This window comes from Capra hircus, chromosome 29 (assembly GCF_001704415.2).
Source record: "Capra hircus breed San Clemente chromosome 29, ASM170441v1, whole genome shotgun sequence".
NCBI classification, from domain to species: domain Eukaryota; kingdom Metazoa; phylum Chordata; class Mammalia; order Artiodactyla; family Bovidae; genus Capra; species Capra hircus.
Window position 1 is genome coordinate 23,454,845 of NC_030836.1, and position 26,785 is coordinate 23,481,629.

The following is a 26,785-nucleotide window of genomic DNA, read 5'->3' on the forward strand; positions in this document are numbered from 1 at the left end:
GCAAATGAAGCAACTGACAAAGAATTAATCTCAAAAATATACAAGCAGCTCATGCAGCTGAATTCCAGAAAAATAAAAGACCCAGTCAAGAAATGGGCCAAAGAATTAAACACACATGTCTCCAAAGAAGACATACAGATGGGTAACAAACACATGAAAAGGTGCTCAACATCACTCATTATCAGAGAAATGCAAATTAAAACCACAATGAGGTACCATTTCACGCTGGTCAGAATGCCTGCTATCAAAAAAGTCTACAAACAATAAATGCTGGAGAGGGTGTGGAGAAAACCTCTTAAACTGTTGGTGGGAATGCAAACTAGTCCAGCCACTATGGAGAACAGTGGGGAGATTCCTTAAAAAACTGGAAATAGAACTGCCATATGACCCAGCAATCCCACTGCTGGGCATACACACTGAGGAAACAAGAACTGAAAGAGACATGTGTACCCCAGTGTTCATTGTAGCACTGTTTACAATAGCTAGGACATGGAAGCAACCTAGATGTCCATCAGCAGGTGAATGGATAAGAAAGCTGTGGTACATATACACAATGGAGTATTAGTGAGCTATTAAAAAGAATGCATTGGAATAAGTTCTAATGAGGTGGATGAAACTGGAGCCTAATATACAGAGTGAAGTAAGTCAGAAAGAGAAACAGCAATACAGTATATTAACACATATATATGGATTTAGAAAGATGGTAATGATGACCCTGTATGAAAGACAGCAAAAGAGACACAGATGTAAAGAACAGATTTTGGACTCTGTGGAAGAAGGTGAAGGTGGGATGATTTGAGAGAATAGCATTGAAACATGTATATTACCATATATTGAAATAGATCCAGGTTCAATGTATGAGACAGAGCACTCAGGGCCAGTGCACTGAGATGCCCCTGAGGGATGTGATGGGGAGGGAGATGGGAGGGGGGTTCAGAATGGAGGACACATGTACACCCATGGCTGACTCATGTCAATGTATGGCAAAAACTACTACAATATTGTAAAGTAACTAGCCTCCAATTAAATAAATTAATTAATTTTTTAAAAAGACTAGATTGGAAAAAAAAATAAAAACATAGATGCCAAAATTCTTAAAATACTAGCAAATCAAATTTAAGAGTACATTAAAAGAACATGTACCAAGATCAAGTGAGATTTGTCCCTGGGATGCAAGGATGCTTCAAGTCATGCAAATCAATAATTGTGATATACCACATTAATTGAACTGAACCACATTAACAGAATGAAAGACAAAAAGCATATGATCCTATCAATAGATGTACAAAAAGCATCTGACAAAATGCAATATCCTTCCATGATAGAAACACCCAAATTGGGCACAGAAAGAACATAGTCCAATGTAATAAAGGCCATAGTCAACATCATACTCAACAGTCAGTGAGTGAACACTCTTATTCAAAGATCAGGAATAAATACTGGGTGTCCATTCTCACCATTCCTATTCAACATAGTACTTGAAGCCCTATATAAAGCAATCAGGCAAAAAAAGGGGAACAAAAGGTTTCCAAATTGGAAATGAAGAAGTAAAATGTAACTGACTGTAGATATGATCTTATACACAGAAAACTCCAAAACTCCACCAAAAAACTTTTAGAACAGATCAATGAAAGTCTGTAAAACTGTAGGGAACATAATCAAAACACAAAAATCAGCTGCATTTCTATACACTGACAACAAAATACCCAAAAAAGAAATAAAACCACCTCACTAACAATAGCATCAAAACTAATAAAAATACTTAGGAATAAATTTAAGGATATGAAAGATCTGTACACTGAAAACTGCAAGACTGACTAAAAACCTGAAAAAGACACACATGCATGGAAACGTATCTCATATTCATGGATCAGAATAATTACTACTGTTAAAATCCCTCACTACCCAAAGTCATCTGTAGAGTCAATGGAATCCCTATGTAAATCCAAAAGGCATTTTTCACAGATACTGAAAAAAAAAATCCCCAAATTTATCAAAGCCAAATAGGCATTGTAAGACCCCAAATAGCCAAGGTAATCCTGAGAAAGAAGAACAAAGTTGGAGGCACCATACTTTCTGATTTCAACTTGTACTACAAAGCTATAGTAATCAAAATACGATACTAGCCAAAAATAGACACATAATCCAATGAAACAGAATTGGGAACCCAAAAGTCAATCCTTGCATATACAGACAACTGATAATTGCAAATCACAAAGCTGATAAGTGGTTAGTATCTGAAATATACAAAGAACTCATACAATGCAATAGCAAGAGAAAGTCTGACTTTAAAATGGGCAGAGGAACTCAATAGACATTTCTCCAAGGAAAACATACATTTATACCCCCAACAAAAAATTTTAAGAAGATATGGTATGTATATGTATGTGTACACATACAGAGTAGAATATTATTCAATCATGAGAAAAAATATCCTGCCATTTGCAACAACATGGATGGACCTTGAGGGCATTATGCAAAGTGAAACAGTTCAGATACAGAAATACAAGTAATGCATGATATCACTTATATGTGGACTCTAAAAACCTGATTCACAGACACAGAGAGTAGAATGATAGTTGCCAGGGTTTAGGGGAAGTGGGGAGAATGGGCAGGTATTGGTCAAAGGATACCTTCCACTTATAATACAGCATAGTGATCACAGCAAATGATGCTGTACTATAAACGTGAAAGCTGCTGAGAGTAATCTTAAATGTTCTCACCATGAAAAAAGAAATGGTAATTATGTAATGTGATGGAAGTGTTAGACCACATTATGGTGGAAATCATTTTGCAATATATTACATGTGTCAAACTGAAGTACACCTTATACATAATGTTGTATGTCATTGACATCTCAATTAAGTTGGAATAGATAAGTAGATTACCAGAAAAAAGGAATAAATTTAAATACCTAACTCTTTGGTATTGGCAGACATCCCTTTGGTTTTCACTTCCCTCCGTATATTTAGCCTCTAAGGATCTCCCTTCTTGTAAGTGCAATGACAAATCTTAAAAGATTTTTGTTCTATTTTATCCAACATTTATAGGCATTTTGAAGCAAAAGGATTTCACAAATATCTAGTCTACCATATGGCCAGAAGCAAAATTCTGCCATTCTATTGAAGTACAAGACTATCTTAAAATTTCATGATGTTTTTTAACTTTTTCTATTCACTTTATCACTGAGTCCTGATGCTTCTATGAAGCACAATAATGCAGTTATTGTATTATACTCTTTATAGACAGGAAAACCAAAACTGATGGAAGTTGAGCCATTTCTTATTATTTATCTAAACTAGACATCTACCCCAAAACTGAATTAATATAGATTCTGAGAATGAAAAGGAACTTGAAGATCACCTTAAATCTTCCAGAAGTAGAGCAATAAGAAACAGTTTGAGGATTATTTACATTCTGGAGGACTTCCCTGGTGGCTCAGATGGTAAAGTGTCTGTCTACAATGCCGGAGACCCGGGTTCGATCCCTGGGTTGGGAAGATCTGCTGGAGAAGGAAAGAGCAATCCACTCCAGTACTATTGCCTGGAAAATCCCATGGACAGAGGAGCCTAGTAAGCTACAGTCCATGGGGTCGCAAAGAGTCGGACACGACTGAGCGACTTCACTTACTTAAATTCTGATTCATCCATAGTTGACAGTAGAGTGAAGTGTGTGACCTCAGGCAAGTCATTGAAGTCTCTGTCTAATCTCAAAACACCCACATCATAGAATCGCTGTGACAATTAAGTGCATACGTTCACATCAAGCACATAGAATAGCACGTTGCAAAAAGTAGAAGGTAGTGCTTACTTTGAATAAACCATGCTTTTGGTTGCGCTGACCAAGCCACAAATTGCTTCCAGGGGGAAGGTTGGTCTCAGGAGGGTCTATCACACGTTCATAAATCCTGTAGGAGCAAAGAACACAGTTACTAATAAAGAGGTTCAAAGCAGAACCCAAAGGTACATAGATATTGTTGGAAGTACTCAAGGCATTTGCTGCTGGTATAGAGATGGAGGCAATATAGGGTACATTTTAGATGACAGGTAACAGAATCAGAGATCTGTTCCTGACAACACTTGGAAACATTATCTGGGGCCCTCCCAGCTTTCTATCTTGGCTCTTTTTGCAGAGAAAGAAGAAAGAAGGTAACATTTTTGCATATCTACTCTGAGTAATCAATTTTATATAACCTCTGAGTAAAGTGGTTTTACCCATTGTTCAGGCGAGAATGTTGAGGTTCAGAGACCATAAAGAAGCCAACCAAGACAGCCAGAGAAGAGAAAAGTTGGGATGAGAATCTATCTGGCCTGGCTGTGAAGCCCATGCACCCTCCTCTGTGCTCTACGACTCTCTGACAGCTTTATCCAGTTGCTACTTATTTCTACAGTAATCTCCCAGACCCCATCTAAACAACTGAGGAGCAGCTGCCCACATGATAATGAGCTTCCTGTACAAAATCAAGTAAATAAAATAATCATCCAATGAACAAATATTTATTGAGCATTTGTTTATGCTTCAAGCTCCTTTTAAGGCAACAGAAGATAGAGCAAGAAACCAGACATACAAAGTCCTGTCCTCATAGAGTAAAAGAAAGAATTCCACACAAGAAGAATCTTCGTGTGATACATGAAGACACGGAACTAATACAGAGAAAACAACCATCCCGGGATCTTTGCAGGCACTGAGAAAACCTGCTGAAAAGCAAACTGTCTCAGTTACTCTGCCCTCCCAAGCTCCATGTTAGTCAATAACAAATCCTGAAATATTGCTCTCTTTAGAAACAATCCCTGCAAACACCAGCTGAGCAAAGGCCTCCACCTCACCTCTGGCAAGTACCTTCCAGCACCTGAGTATTGAGAAGGGAAAGGGAGAGCTCAACTAAGACTTGAACCTGTCTCCATAGATGCTCAGAAGAGGCTGAGTGTGTTGAGACTTAGGGACTGCCTCTTGCCAGAGGGTTCTGAATTTCTCCAGCAGCTTTCAGTTGTAGAGTACAGAAGAACTGGAGGACTGTCCAGTTACATCAAGGCCAGTGAATTATTGCAAGGCTGATGCAGCTGGGATCTATCACATTGCAGCCTTAGGCTTATGTCTTAGCCACATCATCCATTACTCTCCTGTTCCCCAACAATATATGCAAGGTATCCAATTGACAAAGCTCTAAATATATCAGGTCCTTCTGTACTAGTTATCTTTCTGTTATAAATGGAGGCTCAAAACATAAGCAAGGTAAATAAGTTTCCCTAAAAAAGATAGTGTGTTTTCTCCACAACAAAGCATCCTTTCTTTTTCTGTTAGAAGGAACCATTTGAGATGAAGCAATGTGTCAAAACTACCTTAATACAAGATGCTATATACTTCCTTTAAAAAGTTTTCTTTCCTAATATTAGTGAAAAACTAGAAACAAGCCAAATTTACAACAACAGAGAAACATATACATTATCAAGTAGATCAGCTTGATAGAATTTACTACAGTCATTAACAGTGATAAATAGGCAGGTTATGAAATATGGGGAAGTATACACAAAATAATTTTCACCAGAGGAAAGGGGAATGCAAGATTATTTATGCACTATGGAGATAATGATGCAAAAATTATATTCAATGTTGGTGAGTTTCAGAGGAGGCCAGAGAGAAATGAAAATTGCTATGTTTAGGTGAAGAAGCAGAGCATAATTTTCCATGAGGTGGTTTCACTAAACAGTTAAAAGTGTTGTCAACCTATTTATCTTAACCTTCATTTTAAACATCTGCATCTGTCCTAGTGAGAATAGTTTTCCATCCAAATGCCTTCTTTTTGGTTTTCAAAATGCTAGAAGGTAAGCTCAAAGGAGTAAAGGAAGGGGCTTTATCTAATGTTTACTAAGTGCATTTAAGAAGGAAAAATCAGAAAGATCAATTCCCTCTCCTGCTCTCTCTTCCACAGACATAGTAGTTCCCTGGAAGAAACCCTTGAAGAAGCAAACATTTGAGGCCACTATCATAATTAGGTGGCAACCCAAGGCACATGAGCCAAAGGGGCAAGCTGACATCCGTGTCCTACAGTCCTGTCAGGATCTGCTATTCATGCCAAGGGAAGTCTGCACTGCTGCCTTCCTGGAAGCCCCACCTATTCATTTGGATCAAAGAGCTCTAAGCAGCAGTCACAGTCCACAGATTGCATACAGGCCTAGCAAATGAGAGAGCTTAAAAACTATATTAAATTGACATAAAAACCCACACAAAGGGTATCTTCAGTTCAGTTGAGTCTCTCAGTTATGCCCGACTCTTTGCAGCCGCATGGACTGCAGCATACCATGCCTTCCTGTCCATCACCCACTCCTAGAGCTTGCTCAAACTCATGTCCATTGAGTCAGTGATGCCATAACCATCCAAAGAGTGAACTCTTCTCATGAGGTGGCTAAAGTACCGGAGCTTCAGCTTTAGCATCATTCCTTCCAAAGAAATCCCAGGGCTGATCTCCTTCAGAATGGACTGGTTGGATCTCCTTGCAGTTCAAGGGCTCTCAAGTGTCTTCTCCAACACCACAATTCAAAAGCATCAATTTTTCCACACTCAGCTTTCTTTATAGTCTAACTCTCACATCCATACATGACTACTGGAAAAGCCACAGCATTAACTAGATGGACCTTTGTCAGCAAAGTAAAGTCTCTGCTTTTTAATATGCTATCTAGGTTGGCCATCACTCTTCTTCAAGGAGCAAGTGTCTTTTAATTTCATGACTACAGTCATCATTTGCAGTGATTTTGGAGTCCAAGAAAATAAAATCTGTTACTTTTTCCATTGTTTCCCCATCTATCTGCCATGAAGTGATGGGACTGGATGCCATGATCTTAGTTTTTTGAATGCTGAGTTTTAAGCCAGCTTTTTCACTCTCCTATTTCACTTTCATCAAGAGGCTCTTCAGTTCCTCTTCACTTTCTACCATAAGGGTGGTGTCATCTGCATATCTGAGGTTATTGATATTTCTCCCAGCAATCTTGTTTCCAGCTTGCGCTTCATCCAGCCTGGCATTTCACATGATGTACTCTGCATAGAAGTTAAATAAGCAGGGTGACAATATACAGCCTTGATAGATTTTTTTCCCAGTTTGGAACCTGTCTGTTGTCCCATGTTCAGTTCTAACTGTTGCTTCTTAACCTATCTAATCATGAGGAAATATCAGACAAACCCAACTTGAGGGATATTCCACAAAATAACTGTCTATGCTCTTTCAAATATCAGTATCATGAAAAGTAAAGAAAGGCTGAGGAGCAGTGGCCAATTACAAGCAACCAAAGAGACGTAAAAACTAAACATGAGATGGGATCCTGGACTGCATCTTAGAGCAGGAAAACAAAAATCCATAAAGGAGTCAGTAAAAAATCAGTGAAATTTGAATCAGAATGGTAGATCAAAAAATAGTATTATATTGGTGTTCAATTTCCCGATTTTGAGAATTAGGTGGTATATATTTCTGTGACTTGTTCTTAGGAAATACACACTGCAGCATTTAGGGATAAAACGTCACGATGTGTGCAATTTACTCTCAGAAAGTTCAAATTAACAACATAAATACACACAACATAAGTACATACATACGTAGACACATCTTTTTACTTTGAGAGAGAACAGAATTTCAGCAGAGGTTATGACTGTTTTCTTGAATCATTCTCAAAACTTCTCTGTAGGATTAAAGTTATATTAAAGTAAAAAAGTTTTAAAAATAGAGTAAAAAAGCTAAAAAGTTCTATGCTGTTGCTAAGTCACTTCATTCGTGTCCGACTCTGTGCGACCCCATAGACAGCAGCCCACCAGGCTCCGCCGTCCCTGGGATTCTCCAGGCAAGAACACTGGAGTGGGTTGCCATTTCCTTCTCCAATGCATGCAAGTGAAAAGTGTAAGTGAAGTTGCTCAGTCGTGTCCGACTCTGTGCGACCCCATGAGCTGCAGCCCACCAGGCTCCTCCATCCATGGGATTTTCCAGGCAAGTGTACTGGAGTGGGGTGCCATTGCCTTTCAACATATATAAATTAAAAAGACAAACAGGCAAAACTATTTTATCTATGAGCCAAGGATATACACAAACTTTAAGTGTCATGTAAGGTATATGACACTATTTTCTTAAAGGAACGGTAATGGTTAGAGAGGAGGGAATGAAAGGCAGGGAAGGAGGGATGAAGGAAGGATTTACAGATTAATGCTAAGAATATCTCATAAACGAAGAAACAAGATTATCACATTCCTATCCTCACCTTTGTACTAGGGGAGTTTTTCAACCAACATAGCAAACACAATCAGAATCTTGGCAAAATGGCTGCTGATCCCTGAGGTGGACTGACTCATAGAGATAGGCCAGTGGGGCACAATGACCTGTCACTGAAATCTAGTATTGCCCAAATAACGGAAATGAAAAAGCCAAAGCTAATATATGAACTCCTTGGTTTCCAGTGTGCTCAGGAAATCGAATTCTATATTCTGATATTCTAGTATTATGGTTAATGAAGTTTCCTTCTCATCAGCAAATATCTGACTGTCTATAATGTGTGGGACACTGCTGGCTATGGGGATACCCAGGCAAAGGCCACAGGGCCAAGTTCCTGCCCTCACGTCAAATGCATGAGCCAGACAGACAACATGCCCTCACACGCCTCACAATTCAGTGCACCAAGTGCAATGATTTGTGGGAACAGAGAAGAAAGAAAACAGAAGACTTACAGCTGAGTCATGAATGAAGAATAAAGTGGAGCTGACATCCAGACATAATAACCAGCACTTGCACAGAACTGTGCGCATGCCAAACATTTTTACTGAGAATTTTATATATATTAACTTGATCCTTACAATATCACCATCAGACAGATGTTCTCGGCACACCAAGGTTGACTAATTTGCCCATGGTTAAGCAGCTGGTGAACGGCAGAGCTGGGATTTGAACCCAGACCCTCAAGTCTGAAAGACTCACTCAAATAAATTAAGATTCCTAACTTGACTAACTCATCAGGAAGGGAAGGCAAAACAAGCTCATGTGCCAAAGCACATGGTCAGGACTGATCAGCTCTCCCAGAATCCTGGTACACTGCTGTGTGGCTACGAAGATCCCAGCCTGCTACACGTCTGGATGTGACCATGGAATATGGGTGGAAGGGATCTGCACCCTCCAAAAAAAGCCCCCCCTCAACATCTTTCACTTATTCTCTTTCAGCTGACAAGAGAGGACTCTGGGGCTAAGAGGTGGGCAGAGCCACAAGGTGGCAGGGCCCGGATTCCTAAATGATGACCTGGGAGGCTGCCTCCCAGCCAGACACACCCAACTGAGATAGAGAGGACTTGCAGTAGTTGCGGCTAGCATTACTTACCCTAGCAAACATACCCTAATGAAAAAGAGAAAAGTGACTCACATTTTCGTGCCCTGAGTGCCAAGGGGTATCAGAGATCCTGCAGCGTAGCAGAGACACATGAATTTGGGACAAAACAGATTTGGGTTCATATTCCAGCTGTGCGTTCTGCTAGCTATATATAACCTTAAATTATTTAATTTCTTTGTACTTCAGCTTCCTCGTTTAAAACAATGAGGTTTTACTACTAACTGTATGGGCTACAGAGAGGCTTAAATGAAATACTTTGAATGCCATTGGTACACAGTAGGTGCTGCCAGTCTGTAAAATTCATGGGTATCTAAACGACCCAGAGTACACAGGGCACATGACACATTCCGGCCCACTGGCTGCACCTCCCTTCAAATGAATCCACTGAGATGGAATTATCAGTATCTTAGGAACAAGGCTTGTGCTTTGAGACACAGTATAAGGACATAACATTACTGTCAAATGGAGGTTATTTCAGTTCAGTTCAGTTGCTCAGTCGTGTCCGAATCTTTGTGACTCCATGAATTGCAGCACACCAGGCTTCCCTGTCCATCACCATCTCCCGGAGTTCACTCAGACTCACGTCCATGGAGTCAGTGATGCCATCCAGCCATATCATCCTCTGTCGTCCCCTTCTCCTCCTGCCCCCAATCCCTCCCAGCATCAGAGTCTTTTCCAATGAGTCAACTCTTCGCATGAGGTGGCCAAAGTACTGGAGTTTCAGCTTTAGCATCATTCCTTCCAAAGAAATCCCAGGGCTGATCTCCTTCAGAATGGACTGGTTGGATCTCCTTGCAGTCCAAGGGACTCTCAAGAGTCTTCTCCAACACCACAGTTCAAAAGTATCAGTTCTTCAGCGCTCAGCCTTCTTCACAGTCCAACTCTCACATCCATACATGACCACTGGAAAAACCATAGCCTTGACTAGATGGACCTTAGTCGGCAAAGTAATGTCTCTGCTTTTGAATATGCTATCTAGGTTGGTCATAACTTTTCTTTCAAGGAGTAAGCGTCTTTTAATTTCATGGCTGCAGTCACCATCTGCAGTGATTTTGGAGCCCAGAAAAATAAAGTCTGACACTGTTTCCACTGTTTCCCCATCTATTTCCCATGAAGTGATGGGACCAGATGCCATGATCTTCGTTTTCTGAATGCTGAGCTTTATGCCAACTTTTTCACTCTCCTCTTTCACTTTCATCAAGAGGCTTTTTAGTTCCTCTTCACTTTCTGCCATAAGGGTGGTATCATCTGCATATCTGAGGTTACTGAGGTTATTTAAGGCTGTACAATTTCAGTGTTACAATGTAAGAATTTAGTGTGTATTTTGTCATAAGTTCTTACACTTTGAAATTTTTAAATCCTAAATTTCTTTTCACCTTTTACAAATGTAAAAGCTAGAACAAGAGAATATTTAACAGGGCAAAAACAAAAGAAATTAACAGCATTAAGTTCTGTTGTTGCTTAACCCAATTAGAGTACACACTGACAACCTACTCAGATACTAAATTTTGGATGAGAAAACAAAATTTTTGGACAAAGTACATTTTCTATGACATACCAAAATCCCAAGTATTTTTACTATGTTAGTTTTAAAATACGCTTCATTAGCTTCTTTCAGTTCCTTCAGGACAAAAATCAAAGTTTTCTATGTCAATTAAGCAAACATTTGAATATCTTTTACAATCCTCCAAAATACATAATTCTTTGACATTTACAAAAGTTTGACTTTTACTGAAAGTTCGTCATAAACTCACATAAGACAGGAGAAGGACTCAGGAAAAAGGAACAGGTAGAAGAAATAATCAATCACCAAACCAAGAACCAGGCAGTCCATAGCTTTTATATGAGCAAAACATGACAAGACACTGCTCTTAACACTTTGCCTAAGTCAGAACTAGGTACTTATTTAACTCACTCCATTTGGAACCTTAACTGAATTTAGCCAAGCCATGGAAAAGGTTTCTGGGAAAATAAAATAAAAAATGTTGGCTGTAAGCCAAAGCCCTCTAAGTTGTTATTTCAGACTGCCCTTATTTATCTTATATATATATGTATTACTTATATATATATATGTATTACTTCTAACTGCCCAGTATTTTTGCTCTTCACTGAGACTCTGCCCACTTGGATGACCCATTTGGACATACTCTCTCTTGCACATCCGCATATGACCCTATCCCCTCCCACTAAACAATGAGGTCTATACTCTGGCCCTGAGTGAACCTGTTTGCCCTGACCTCTCTGCCAGAAGAGGAGAAATTGGTCTTCCCTGGTAGCCCTGGATCAAGCACTGTCGCCCTCAAGGTATGTCCGCACTTTTTGAGTACTACGGCCATGATTATCCGCTCAATGTGGAGAAAACAAAACCCGCCCCACAACACCCCTTCTCCCGCTCAGTTGTCTCCTGCACCAGACCTCCCCTAGCCGTGCTACATAATGTAGTACCTAACCACTCATCAGGCTTCCCTGGAGGCTCAGTGGTAAAGAACCCGCCTGCCAATTGAACATGGGTTCAATCCCTGTGTGAGGAAGATTCCTTGAAAAGGAAATGGCAACCCACTCCAGTATTCTTGCTTGTAGAGTTCCATGGACAGAGGAGCCTGGCAGGCTATAGTCCATGGCGTCACAACTACACAATGACCACTGTCACTTAGCTTGCTTTACCCTTATCAAAGCACATGACTCTCCATATATTACTGTAAAGTAATTATCCTCTAATTAAAAATAATTTTAATTTTTTTAAAAAAGATGAGTTTGAGTTTTTTTAAAAAGATGAGTATTAGGTATGTAACTTACTATATGATGACTATAACACTGCTGTATTATACACAGAAAATTGGGAAAGAGTAAATCCTAAAAGTTCACACTATAAGGAGGAAACTGTTTTCCTTTTCTTTCCCCTTTTATTTTTATTGTATCTATACGAAAAGATGGATGTGTTAACTGAAGCTTCTGTGGAAATCATTTCACAATTTGTGCAAATCACACCATCATGCTATACACCTTAAACTTATATAGTGATGGATGTCAGTCATTTCTCAATAAAATTACAAATTAAAAAAGCACATGACTCTCCACACTAATCTTGGCTCTCTGCTGATTGACTGCCTTCTCCTACCAGAAGTAAGCATCCTGAAAGCAAGGACCTTGCCTGAATTTTTCTCATCAGTATCTTTAGCATCTGAGAGAGCACCTAATCAAAGTAGGTGCCCACTCCACATATTGAACACATGAACAAATGAATGAAGGCAGTATCTTCAGAATAAGAGAGCCACAGACACTTATACAATGCACTCACCTTTTTCAAGTGTTTTCATGTATCATCCTCAGCTCATGTGATTTTCACCAGGACCCCCACCCCCACCCAAAAAAAAGCAAGATGAACCCCTCTTAATGTTTTCCATCCAGAAAGGAGATAGGGACAGCAAGTTTGAATCTGCCAGGCAGACAATTCACTAACAGGAAAGCCAGGTAAATGAATTTCAGGAAGAAACCATCAAAAGAAATAGTCAACAACTTGAAATTAATTAAATCAAGCACAGTCTTTTTGATAAGTACACAATTTACTGCTTAAGTGGATTGCATTATAATCAGCCCAAATTTATCACATTCCCGTAGACTGACACACAATGCATTTACTCTACCACCATCTAAAATCTACACTTTCTTTCAGCCAAACAAACTCCAATTCCCACTTAGTCAAGTTTCTAGGCCTTGAACTCAAGGGAGGTGGTCCCTATTAAGATGTACTGGGAGAATTATGGGAATTTTGCACGCCATTAGTATCTTACCAGTATTTCAAAGTGTAAGCAACTCATTTCTAATATAATAGCATGCAAAATCAAACATCTAGTCAAACATAAAAACTTGTTGAGAGGAATGAACACTGCAAAGAGTGACTGTCATGCTCCTTGTGAAACTCAGTCACTGAATCAAGGGCTCATATTAGGAATTTTCTTCATAAGGTACAACTTCTCTTTATTCATGACTCTGGTTAAGAATGCCCTCCCTAGCAAGCGTCCCATCTCCTTAAAAGACCAATCAATATTCTATGGAGAACTCGATTTTCTGTTAACGAATAAAGCCCTGAGAGCTCAGCACAAAGCAATGCAGTGGTTCAACAACATTACTTATGAAGGAATATTGGATTTTTATTTACCTGGATGAAGGAAGGCCTCTGAAGGGACTCCACAGTACCTTTGCCAATTATACAGAAGAATGAATCTCCGATGTAAACCTTGTGAATCAACATGCATTATGCCACTGTTCAATAAGACAATATGAAGCCCAAATGAGATGCTAAATGGGGAGGTTTACCTGGGGCTTTGCCTAGAACTGAAGAAAAGTGTTCACGTTCTCCCTGAAGAGGAAAGTTACAATGACCTTCCTTTGCTAGACAGAGAATCTCATCCTCACTGCCTTTTAGCCAGCACTAGTTAACATCAAGGTGTTCCTTGGAGAAAGCTCCCTATCAGAGAACACAAGGCCACTCCCATCCTGTCTCCCCTCACCATCATGGTGGTGGGGGAGCTCGCAGAGGGGGTAATTCCCTCTTTTGGCCTTAGGCTAAAAGGGAAACCGTGTCATCTTCCCCCTTTATCTTCAGCCTCATAGGGAAATGTGAGAACAACAAAGTTCTTGATCATCACTAGGAAAACAAAAGGCATCTATGGTGTCATTGGCACTGTTCTTGGACCCAGCGACTCTTCAGCACAGGTCATGGCAACCTACAAAATAGTTCCTCAAAGTTCACTCACTGTGCCAAGTGTTTGCCAACAGTGTACCCTGACAAGCCACTTGTTGAATTTCCACGTCAGGTTGTTTGGCTCTTGTTCATTATTTGCTAACAAGCAGATGTATCACGCAGGGCTTGTACCAGAAGGACATGAAAGGAATGCCCCCAAGGGGAGCTCTGTGGTCTCCTCCCTCCAATCTGTTTAACAAAACCAGTGACACTCAGCAAATGACAAGATGAAAATGGCACCTCTGGCATTATACAGGAGGAAACAGACTGTAACTGGGGAGATGGATTATACGGATGAATACAGTATGGCCCCAATGTTTAAGAACTGACTTCTAAGCCAAATCCATGCAGGGCTCAGGAGGGATGGTAGTAGGGCTCAGCAGGTTTCTGAACAGTTCCTCCGCTGCTGTCTGCAGAGTAAACACACATGCCAGCTAAAAAGAAAAGGCAAAGTTGAAATCTGGACAGAAATGCCTTTCTTCTGGTGAACAAAAACACAACAGTGTTCAAGCGAGATTAGCAAAGAGACTTTGCTGGAGAAGGGTGTGAATATCTTCCCAGGAAATGAGACAACTTCCCAGGAAGATTAAAGCCCTCATGTGACCTGCTTCATCATGTTAGAAAACACTAGCAGATGCGTGCTTTTTCTCGTCTGGCAATTAAAGTTTACTCTTTTCTCTCTCCTCATCTGGATCTCTAAACCAAGGGTGCTTTCCTCTCCTAATCATATGTTATGCCCCAAATGGCTCTCTCCCACTAGTTCTTACTAACCCTTATGCTCTGCCTATCCCAAGAGTATGCTGAATGTGGGTCAGATTAGACAAAAGGATCTGTCTTATTTATCATCATTACCTACGATTTGGCAGTTTAATAGCAGACACGCTTATTGAATTTGCAGAAAATACAGAGTTGGTATGATTACTTCAATCACAACTTATTTTAAGATAATACCACCAGGGTCAAAAGAGACATTAATAGGCAGAAACCAGGACCAAATCAAGTAAGATGAAATTTGACATCAAAAAAAAAAAAGAAAGAAAGAACATGTGCTTAGGGACTATGCTTCTCAAAGACAGAATGTGAGACCTAAGATTTAACAGAACTACATATTGAGAAAAAATACATTGCTGTTTTGAGCAACAGTAAGCTAAAGCTGTCAAAAACTATGTTATCATCTTAAACAGTACCAAAGACGACAATTATCTCATTCTGAGTCTAGTGGAGATAGTCACATTTAGTTGTAGGAACTTCTCAGATGATAAACAGACACACTTTAGAAAGAACCAAGCAAGATCATGAGGGCTCTGTGAGCCAACTCAAGTGATGAATCGTTGAAGGAACAGGGGATGTTCAGTCTTAAGAAGTAAAGATTAAGGGATGGCAAGATCAAGTCTTCAAATATTTGGAGGACTGTCATGTGGAAAAAGGACTGGACTCCTTCTATGTAGCTAAAAGAGGTAAAACGAATATCAATAAGTGTAAGCTACAAGGAGGTAATTTCAGTTCAAGATAAGAATTTTCTAAGGCAGAAAACACAGAAAGAAAGAACAGCCCTGGGAAGCAATCAGCTAGTCTCTGAAGGATGTCCCAGCAGATGGTAGAAGACCACTTGCAAGGACAGTAATCCTCAAACACAAAGACACAGCCTCCAAAGTTGTAAGAGCTGCCCTTGATTATCTACTATATGCCAGAACTTTACAAACTTTATAATCCTTAAAATAACCCTAAAAGGCAGGCATTGATATACTCAATTGATAGATGTTCACAGAGGTTAAACGATTTGCCTAATACCATTCAATGAATGGCAAGGCCTAAATTCAAATTCAGATGTAAATTTGTGCAATGCCACATTGCCTTATAATCCTCTATTGATTCTGCTCTTAACAAGTCAAATACTCAACTAGTTGGTTACATGAACAATGTGAGATACAGAAAGATCACTGGACTAAAGTCAGAAAACATCCATCTGTGTCTTACCTTTACTATTTAAGCTTTGTGACTTGGGGCAAGTTACACAACCTCTCTGAGCAATGTATCTTCGCTCAAAAACGAAATAATAAAACGTATTACACAGGTTTTTGATGAATATAAAACAGATAATCTCAATGAAAGCACACTGTAAAATCTAAAATGCTTTTCTAAAGTAAAAGATTATTAATATTATTAACACCAATGCTTTTATCCTCACAGAAGAACCTAAGAGATACTTGAAGTATTTGCAGGGAAAAAAAGCCAGAAATCTCATCCAAGCCACTTGGCTCAATTGGCTAGAAAATAGTACCCACTGTCAGCTTTACAATTTCTATAAAAGAGGAGCTTAGGGGCAGCAATCTGACGGGAAAGAGAGGAGAGTAACAGCCTCCTAAATCACTCCCATGGTGTAGCCACTGACGGCACATGTATCCATAGTCGTTAGTCCCATTTTATTTTCTAGGAGTTCAGACAAATTTTGCTGCACAGAATGTTCAATTATACCTCAGAATAGCTGCCTCCAAAATATTTGCTGGTATTCATAAGTGGGTGATAATTTAGTGTAACCCCATTATTCATCTAGATGAAGATTTAAATGTAATGATAAATCAAAAGCCTGCTGTTCATATAAAGCTCACATTGGTAACTAGGACTGTCAGGTCAGAAAGGACATTGAAGGTCTCTGATTCAACCTCCATCTGCTACTTGTTACATTAACATACAAACATCCAAAAGCCATCTGTCATCCAGAGACTGTATGTGGTATCCTCACGTAATGTTTAAAAGCTTCTCAGAGCAAATGGATGTCTCCCCCAAGGCCCAGACTGATCATTTCCAAACAACCCATGTGAAATATATCAGGGTCTAGCAGCTATGGTAAGGGACAAGGCAACTATTCCTCTCTCCATAAAGTCCTGATGCAACCACAGACCACCACCACCCCAACCCACCCCCGCCCCCCAACATTGGCATTGTCAATACAGAAGCAGAGGTCTGTATTCTTAGGCCCTTTTTTTACTTTTTCCGGACCTTGGAAAGCACTCATAAGGTCTGTTGACAAATATTATGGGAGCCTAGCAAGCTTTTCACAGATTCCTAGGCCCCTCATAAAGTCAGACTTAACAGGTACCAGCCTGGCCCCACTATTAAAAACAATCTCTGATGAAGGCTTTATTTGGCAGTCTGTCCTCAAGCAGCAAAGTCAGACTTCACTAGGACTTCATCCTGCTTGGCTACCCAACTACAGCCAAGCTAGCCTATGACAGGAACAGCCTGGACTCTACTTAGGGTGTCTCCAAGGCAGGCTGAGAGGGCCAGGGAAACAATGGGGCCATTTTGAGATGCTTTTCTATTTAAATTAAAAACAAAAATTAAACAAAGAGGGCAGCACAAAGAAAAGAAAAAAGCCCTTCAGCACCCTACTCTTTTGTGGTGGCATGGTCTCCCGACCAAGTCCCATTAGTAGTTGCATAGAAGATGGGTGGAGGGACAGAGGAATGGGTACAAAGACAATATATAGGTAGCCACTTGTAAATTTATTTGGCAAGAATAATATTATATCCCTGGCCTCATGGAATCTTCATTACAAAATCATAGTTATTACAGTTATTTGTTCATTGTTCGTCAATTTCAAGTATTGGCAAATGCTAAAGTGAGCCAAACATCTCTATTTACCCGCTCCAGATAGATCCTTTGCTCTGCCCTGTGCCAAAGGAGACTAACAGGTTCCCTCTTCTTTTTGGTTACAGTTGGTTTCAAGCATTAGGAAATACCAGTGGGAGGGCAGGAAGGGTTGAAGTGGCAGTGCTAGTTAATTCACAAGGAAAAGACTTAGCACAGTGCTTGGCACACAGTACTAGCTAAAGGTAGCTGCTCCTATTAATAACAAAGCTAGTAAGGGCAGCACTTGACTGCTCAGTGGTACTGTTATGCCGCTTTTCTCTCTCAGCTGCTGTCTATAGCCTTCCACACGTAAATGTGTCAATACAAACTTGATTGCTTTTTAATAATGTTTACTGAGGACAACTTGTGTGCCTTGACTTCTGCTTTGTAGCAAGTTCGCTGAATTATTCATTTAGTTTGGGGCACTTTCTTTTAAAAAGTAATCATCACTTTCTTGAAAGAAATTTTTATTGTATCATGCTATCAGTCCTGTCAGACTTTAGCAGTTCACAATCACTGAAGAAGAGCAAAGCAATTTAGATAAAATTTCCTGTTCAGAAGGAAGACTTTTGTTATTAAATGCAAGGCATTCAATAGTAACTGCCAGCTGTTTAATCAAAAAGTTATTGTTCATTGTGGAGGAAAAAATGGAGTCTGAAAAAACAATGAGGCTACAACTCCAAGCTCAGAAATGAAGTTTCAAATTCTTTGCAAACTCCAACTAATCATTTAAACTATAATGGCCCATTTCTGATAAGGATGATAATAAGAAAATCACTCAGAGATCTCCTACTCATTTCTTTAATTATTTCCTTTCCTAGTGACCCGTGCATGTTTAGATTACAGGGTACAAATTAAGGAAGTTTTAAGAGATGTCTCAGATAAGTCTATTATTCACGACACACAGGTGATTCCTTTAATTCCAAACCAAAATGAATGATAAAAGAAAAATTAAGTGGGTGAGGGAATTATAAGGGGAATTTTTCGCAAGCTAGTAAGAAGGTTTTGAAGAAGACTAAAGGGAAAAGAAAAGATTCAAGAGTCAGAAGGAGTCTGTTGTAAATTCTGGGCTTACCCACTAAACTTAGGATGTGACTTTGGACAAATCACTTTTTCTTCCTAGGGTTATTTCCTCACCTTTTACATAAAGAAAATGATGCCTGCTCTCTTTACCTTTCTAAGGCTCAGTGAAACACTGTACAGCAATTCCTTTGAAAATTGATGCCCAATACTGATGTGAAATGCCTTAATAATGCTGAGCCACCTGAATGCTTATTGGGTTTTCAGATTCTCCCAATGACCCAGCTATAGCTCCTCCCTTATGTTTGGTCCATGAGACAATCTGGTAACCTTTTAATTATCTTGCTTTCTTTGATCAAGTTATTCAGGTTGATTTTTGTTACTTACAACATAAGGATCTTAACATGAAAATGTACAAGAAAATACACTTAATTCAAACTCTTCTATACTCAAGTGAATAACCACAGTAAGTCATGGGAATGCCTGCTCAGCAGTGTATAGGAAAATAAAAATTCTGATCTTTCCACATCTTGATGCCTATCTCATTTACATTCCATGATATAGTCAGCAATTTACAAATTTGTAGGCAACTTGAACGCAGTTCTTATTTGGCCTTGCATCCACAGCACCTACACCAGTGCTAGGCACAAAACATACACTTAATAACAGTGGTTTAATTTCACATAGTTTTGCATTTGTGTCAGCCTGGTCAGTTCCTGGATGTACCCCTCTTGCTATGCTTGTATAATGATTAACCAATGGGTGGACTGGAGTTGTAGGAGTTCTTTATTCTGGATATTAATCCCTCACCAGATATAAAATTTGTGAACATCTATTCTTTTCATTTCTCTTGGATACTCCTTTAGATGTACAGAAGTTTTTGATATTCATGAAGCCCAATTGATCCATTTTTTCTTTTATTGCCTATACTTTGGGATCAAGAAATCACTGCTGAATTCAACATCACAAAGACTTTTTTCCCTATTCTTTCTTATAAGAGTTTTATAGTTTTGGCACTTACATTTAAGTCATCTTTAGTTAATTTTTGTACGTGGTAGAAGGCAAGAGTACAACTTCATTCTTCCAAGTAGATATTCAGTTTTTACAGTACATTTCTTGAAAAACTGTCTTTTCCACTGAAGGGCATTGATACCCCATTTTTGAAAGATGTCAAATGATAACATATGTGAGAATCTCTATGGATTTTCTATTCTATTCCACTGGTCCATATGTCTATCCTATACGAATACCACACTGTTTTGATGATTCTAAGTTATATAATAAGTGTTCAAATTGGAAACTGAGTCCTCCAACTGAGTCCTTTTTCAAGATAATTTTGCCTATGTTGCATTGTCATTTTAAATATTAGTTCTATTAAATTATTTCATTTTTCTTCTTCAGATACTTCAATTATATATATATGTTGGGCTATCTTTATCTATTTTCTATTTGACTATTTTCTTCCAAAGCATTTTTATTTATTTAATATTCATTTTCTAAGTTTTTTAATGCTTTTCTTTAATGTCCCTTATAGTTCTTTTGTTTGAATTTACTCTGTTGGAGTTCTTGTAATTTAGTCTTAATTTCTAAAATAATAATGTCCATTTCTTTCTTGCATTGTCATTCATGCTCTATATATTCCTGAGTTTTATATATATTTCTACTCTAAATTGGTGAATTTCTGATTAAGAGTGGGTTTCATATCTCTAAAATTTTGTTAAAGGATAATTGACTCAAGCTGGAATGTTGTATTACAGCTTTTGATACTTTTTTTTTTAAGGATTTGTATCAGCTGACATATTTTCTCATTTTTAATAGCTTTGTATACAAGATTCTGCTGTTTTATGTTCATTTTGTAGAGTCTTATTTTCGGGTACACTGTAGTTCATGGAACTTTCTGCCTCCATTTATGCTAACAATGTGAGTATGCATACATTTATTTGTTCTCCTTGTTGACCTTTAAGTATTTTTTGAAAGAATGTGGAGAGATTCAGATTTAGGCAACTACCTGGAGCAACCAGACAAGAGGGAAATGTTTCTATATCCTCTCTGTAAGCCTCTCCCGCAAGTCAGATTAATAGCACACCTCTGTATTCTTACAGCATCCTCTACTACACTATGGTAGAAGCTACCACACTATTGCAAGAGTCAATTCACCTTTCCACTCCACCCTGGGATACTTAGAACTTGTAGCTTTTCTTCAGTATACATAGTTATGACTTTACGCTTAACTACATTAATTGCATTCATTACATGACTGTGCTGCATAATAGCAGCATAACCCTGACCAATAAGTAACTTCACCACTGTATTCTAGTTTTCTCATCTGAAAAAAAAAAAAAGTAGATAATAATAGTACCTACCTTACTAGGTTCTTGTAAAAATTAACATATTCAGAGTACTTAGAACTCTGCTTAGCATACATCAAGTATTTACTACTCTTATTCTTATCATCATCATATCTTTATCCCCAGTAAGCACTATTGGACCTAATACATAAGGCATACTCAACAAATGCTAAGCTGAGGGTACAGATTATTCTGTCTTCTGAATTGCAGTAGCACTTAAAGAACAGTTGATACAGCTCAGCATTGCATTGAATACTACTGTGTCTTACAATCGACTAGTCCATCTGTTGTTTTATGTGTCAAATAAGACTATAAGCTTCTTCAAAGACATAATATATATTTAATTCTACATGCCTTGTAGTATTAAGCTGGCTCAAATGAAAAGGAGCTTGACTAACGCTTTTTTGAAAGGTTTAAATCGTGCTCAATTGTGATTGGTTTGCTTCCTGATAATCCTACCATTAGGTTGAAAATATCTTAAGTCAAAAATATATAAAATACACCTACCTACCAAGCATCACAACTTAGCCTAGCCTACCTTAAGTGCTTAGAACACTTACATTAGCCAACAGTCAAGCAAAATCATCTAATAGAATCCTGTTTTACATCAAAGTGTGTAACATCTCATGTAATTTATTAAATACTGTACTTAAAGTGAAAAACAGAATGATTGTATGGGTATAGAATGGTTATAAGTGTATCAGTTGTTTACCCTCATGATCGCATGGTGGACAGGGAGCTGTGGCCCACTGCCACTGCCCAGCATCACAATGGGGTATCAAACCATGTACTGACAGTCTGAAAAAAGTCAAAATTCAAAATTCCAAGTATGGCTTCCACTGAATGCATATCACTTACACACCACCGTAAAGTTAAAAAATTGTAAGTCAAACCATTCTAAGCCAGGGACCAAATACACTTAAAACTAAATGTTCTGAACATATTTTGAAAATACCCTGTGTAAAAAGCCTCTTGACGAAAGTGAAAGTGGAGAGTGAAAAAGTTGGCGTAAAGCTCAACATTCAGAAAATGAAGATCATGGCATCTGGTCCCATCACTTCATGGGAAATAGATGGGGAAACAGTAGAAACAGTGTCAGACTTTATTTTTGGGGCTCCAAAATCACTGCAGATGGTGACTGCGGGCATGAAATTAAAAGACACTTACTCCTTGGAAGAAAAGTTATGACCAACCTAGATAGCATATTCAAAAGCAGAGACATTACTTTGCCAACAAAGGTCTGTCTAGTCAAGACTATGGCTTTTCCAGTGGTCATGTATGGATGTGAGAGTTGGACCGTGAAGAAAGCTGAGCACCGAAGAATTGATGCTTTTGAACTGTGGTGTTGGAGAAGACTCTTGAGAGTCCCTTGGACTGCAAGGAGATCCAACCAGTCCATTCTGAAGGAGATCAACCCTGGGATTTCTTTGGAAGGAATGATGCTAAAGCTGAAACTCCAATACTTTGGCCACCTCATGCAAAGAGCTGACTCATTGGAAAAGACTCTGATGTTGGGAGGGATTGAGGGCAGGAGGAGAAGGGGATGACAGAGGATGAGATGGCTGGATGGTATCACTGACTCGATAGAAGTGAGTCTGAGTGAACTCCAGGAGTTGGTGATGGACAGGGAGGCCTGGCATGTTGTGATTCATTCCGCAAATAGTCAGATGCAACTGAACTGAACTGAACTGAAGAATATAATATCTGAAGAGAAACCTAGAGCTAACTTTCTTATGCCTCACCTTTCCTTCCCCACCAATGAGACTTCTGTGCCATCATGTCCAGCTCTAACTTTTTGGAGCTAAGAGAGTTTGACAGTCATTCAATCTATCTGTAAAATGAAGAGGTAATAGATGCCTCCTAAGTTTTATGTGACATTGAAGTAAAATGATCATAAATCATGGGGCCTGCCTTGTAGTAGCTGCTTTACAGGGTGGTGGCCCTCAGTCTTCTCCCTCAACTATGCCCTCCACTCCATCCCACCCACTTTACAGGACAGACTCCAAAACACTAGTCAAGAGAAGAGACCCAGCAGCACTCCCTAATAGGCCAAAAACATCCCTGCTACGTGCCTACTGCAGAAAATCTCCAACATATTCTTGTGGCCTTGCATGCCCATCTGCACAAGTGACTCCAGCGCTCAACCACTTGGTGGATCAGAGAATCATTGCCATCTGCTTCATTTTTGTTGTCGTTTTCAGTTCAATTTGGTTTTGTACCGCTTGCATATTTAAGGTAAAGGGCTTAACAGTGAGTAACATAAGATACAAAGCAACCAACATATGATATAAGCACTGTCCGCAGGGAAAATACAGATGTCAGAAAAACTGCTGACCTTTGGGGAAAGGGGAGGGGGAGGTACAAATACATAATTAGCAAATAAACATGCAAAATGATAAATGCCAAGAAGAAAAGAGTAATGAGGTGGAGAACAGTGTGGTGGGAGAGTTTCTATTACAGCAATAGTTTCACTGAGGAGAAATCATTTGACTACATTAAGGAACTATATAGGAATACATTAAAAAAAAATTCAGGCAGAGCAGACAGTAAAGAGGTCCTGAGGCAGGCATGTGTATAAATGTTCCAGTAAAATCAACTTCTCAGGTGTGGCTAGAACAAAAAAAGTAAGAAAGAAAGCTGGAAGTGATAACAATGGAGAAGCAGAAAAGAGGTCACCTTGCTGTGAATTTAGGTCATGCTATGTCTCAATCTTGTAATTTTAATGAGATGGGAAGGAAAGGTATTGCTCCCCTCTGCACACCATGAAACGAAAGTGTTAGTCACTCAGTAATGTTCGTCTCTTTGTGGCCCCATGGACGATAGCTCATCAGGCTCCTCTGTCCATGGAATTCTACAGGCAAAAAATACTTGAGTGGATAGCCATTCCCTTCTCCAGGGGATCTTCCTGACCCAGAGATCAAACCTGAGTCTCGCACTCTGTAGGCAGAGTCTTCATCATCTGAGCCATCAGGAGCTAACATAAAAATATTGTGTATCCTTCAAGCCCAGGTCTAGGAACATAATCATAGTCTGAGAAACCCAGAGAGCATCAGGTTCAAGCTCTTCATTTTGCATGCTGCCCAGAGAAGGGGAGTCCTTCCTCTGGGTCACATAGCTGTGTACCAGAGCTGGAATCCAAATCTCATCTCCTGGCTAGGATTCACTGAATTTTATTTCATAGCATTTTCCTCCTCTCCTTCCACTTTCTGTTATAACTGTTATTAAAAATAATTGTGCGCTCACTATGTACCACCCATAAACCTATATGCATTCTATGTATTAGTTCAATTAAATCCATGATATAGGGCCATTTATTATCTTTTTCCCCTAGAAATGGAGTAACAAGCAAGTTTGGCCTTGGAGTACAAAATGAAGCAGGGTAAAAACTAAAAGAATTCTGCCCAGAGAATGCAATGGTCATAGCAAACATCCTTTTGCAACGACACAAGAGATGACTTTACACATGGGCATCACCAAATGGTCAATGTTGAAATCAGATAGATTACATTCTTTGTAGCCAAAGATAAAGAAGCTGTATGCAGTCAGCAAAAATAAGATCCTGAGCTCCTCATAGCAAAATTCTGGTTTAAGCTAAAAGAAATAGGGGGAAATCACTAGGCTACTCAGGTATGACTTAAATCAAATCCCTTATGAATATACAGTGAAGGTGACAAATTGATTCAAAGGATTAGACCTAGTAAATGGAGCACCTGAAGCACTATGAACAGAGGTCCATAATATTGTACAGGGAGCAGCAAGCAAAACCATCCCAAAGAAACAGAAATGCATGAAAGCAAAGTGGTTGTCGGAGGAGGCTTTACAAATAGCTGAGCTAAGAAGAGAGGCAAAGAGCAAGGGAGAAATGAAAGGTAAGCCCAACTAAAGACAGAGTTCCAGAGAACAGCAAGTAGAGACAAGAAGGCCTCCTTCAGTGATCAATGCAAAGAAACAGAGGAAAGCAACAGAAAGCTAAGACTAGAGATCTCTTCAAGAAAATTGGAAATATCGAAGAAATATTTCATCAAAGGCAGGCACAATAAAGAAAGGTGAAGACCTAAAAGCAGCAGAAGAGATGGAAAGTTTACACAGAAGAACTGTACAAAAAATGATCTTAATGGCCTGAATAACCACGATGCTGTGATCACTCACTCAGAGCCAGACATCCTGGAGTGTGAGGTCAACTGGGCCTTAAGAAGCACTACTGCCAATAAAGCTAGTGGAGTAATGGAATTCCAGCTGAGCTATTTCAAATCCTGAAAGAGGATGCTCTTAAAGTGCTTCACTCAATATGTCAGCAAATTTGGAAAATCCAGCAGTGACCACAAGACTGGAAAAGGCCAGTCCTCATTCCAGTTGCCAAGAAGGGCAGTACTAAAGAGTGTTCAAACCACCAGCCAATAGCACTCATCTCCCATGCTAGTAAGGTTATACTCAAAATCCTCCAAGCTAGGAGGATTCAGCATTACATGAACCAAAAACTTTCAGATGTTCAAGTTGGGTTTAGAACCAGAGATCAAATTGCCAACACTTGCTGGATCATAGAGAAAGCAAGGGAATTCCAGAAAAATATCTACTTTTGCTTCATTGGCTATGTTAAAGCTTTTGACTGTGTGGATCACAACAAACTATGGAAAACTCTTAAAGAGATAGGAATACCAGACCATCTTACCTGTCTCCTGAGAAACCTGTATGTAGGTCAAGAAGCAACAGTTAGAACACTATGGAACAACTGACTGATTCAGGATTGAAAAAGAAGTATGGCAAGGCTGTTTATTGTCACCCTGTTTATTTAACTTATATGCAGAGCACATCATGCAAAATGCCAGGCTGGATGAGTTACAAGCTGGAATCAAGATTGCTGGGAGAAATATCAACAATCTCAGATATGCAGATGATACCACTCTAACAGTAGAAAGTGAATTGAAACTAAAGAGCCTCTTGATGAGGATGAAGGAGAACAGTGAAAAAGTCAGCTTAAAAAACTCAACTTTATTTTTTTAATTTATTTATTTTAGTTGGAGGCTAATTACTTTACAATATTGAAGTGGTTTTTGCCATACATTGATATGAATCAGCCACAGGTTTACATGAGTTCTCTATCTTGAACCCCCCTCCCACCTCCCTCCCCATCCCATCCCTCGGTCATCCCAGTGCATGAGCCCTGAGCTCAACTTTAAAAAAAAAAAAAAACTATGACCATGGCATCTGGTCCCATCACTTCTTGACACATAGAAGGGGAAGAAGTGGAAGCAGTGATAGATTTCCTCTTCTTGGGCTCTAAAATCATTGAGGACAGTGACTGCACCCATGAAATTAGAAAACAACTGCATCTTGGCAGGAAAGCCTAAACAGTGTGTTAAAAAGCAAAGATATTACTTTGCTAACATAGGTCCATATAGTCAAGTCTATGGTCTTTCCAATAGTCATGTACATATATGAGAGCTGGACCATAAAGAAGGCTGAGTGCTGAAGAATTTATGTTTTCAAACTGCAGAGATGGAGAAGACCCTTGAGAGTCCCTTGGATTGCAAGGAGATCAAACCCGTCAATCCTAAAGGAAATCAACCCTGAATACTCTTCAGAAGGGCTGATGCTGGAAGGCCAAAGCTCCAATACTTTAGCCACCTAATATGTACAGCTGACTCACTGGAAAAGACCCTGATGCTTCAAAGATTGAGGGCAGGAGGAGA

At 39.2% G+C, this 26,785-nt stretch overlaps 1 protein-coding gene across 2 annotated transcripts in view; it reads right to left on the reverse strand.

Moving 5' to 3' along the window:
- The window catches only part of NELL1 (neural EGFL like 1), a 1,021,410-nt gene that overhangs the window by 800,868 nt on the left and 193,757 nt on the right, over positions 1-26,785 (reverse strand). For both annotated transcript variants that reach the window (XM_018043583.1, XM_018043582.1), the window contains exon 5: positions 3,811-3,907. In XM_018043583.1, coding sequence (XP_017899072.1) covers positions 3,811-3,907 — 97 coding nt within the window. The remainder of the gene's footprint in view (positions 1-3,810; positions 3,908-26,785) is intronic.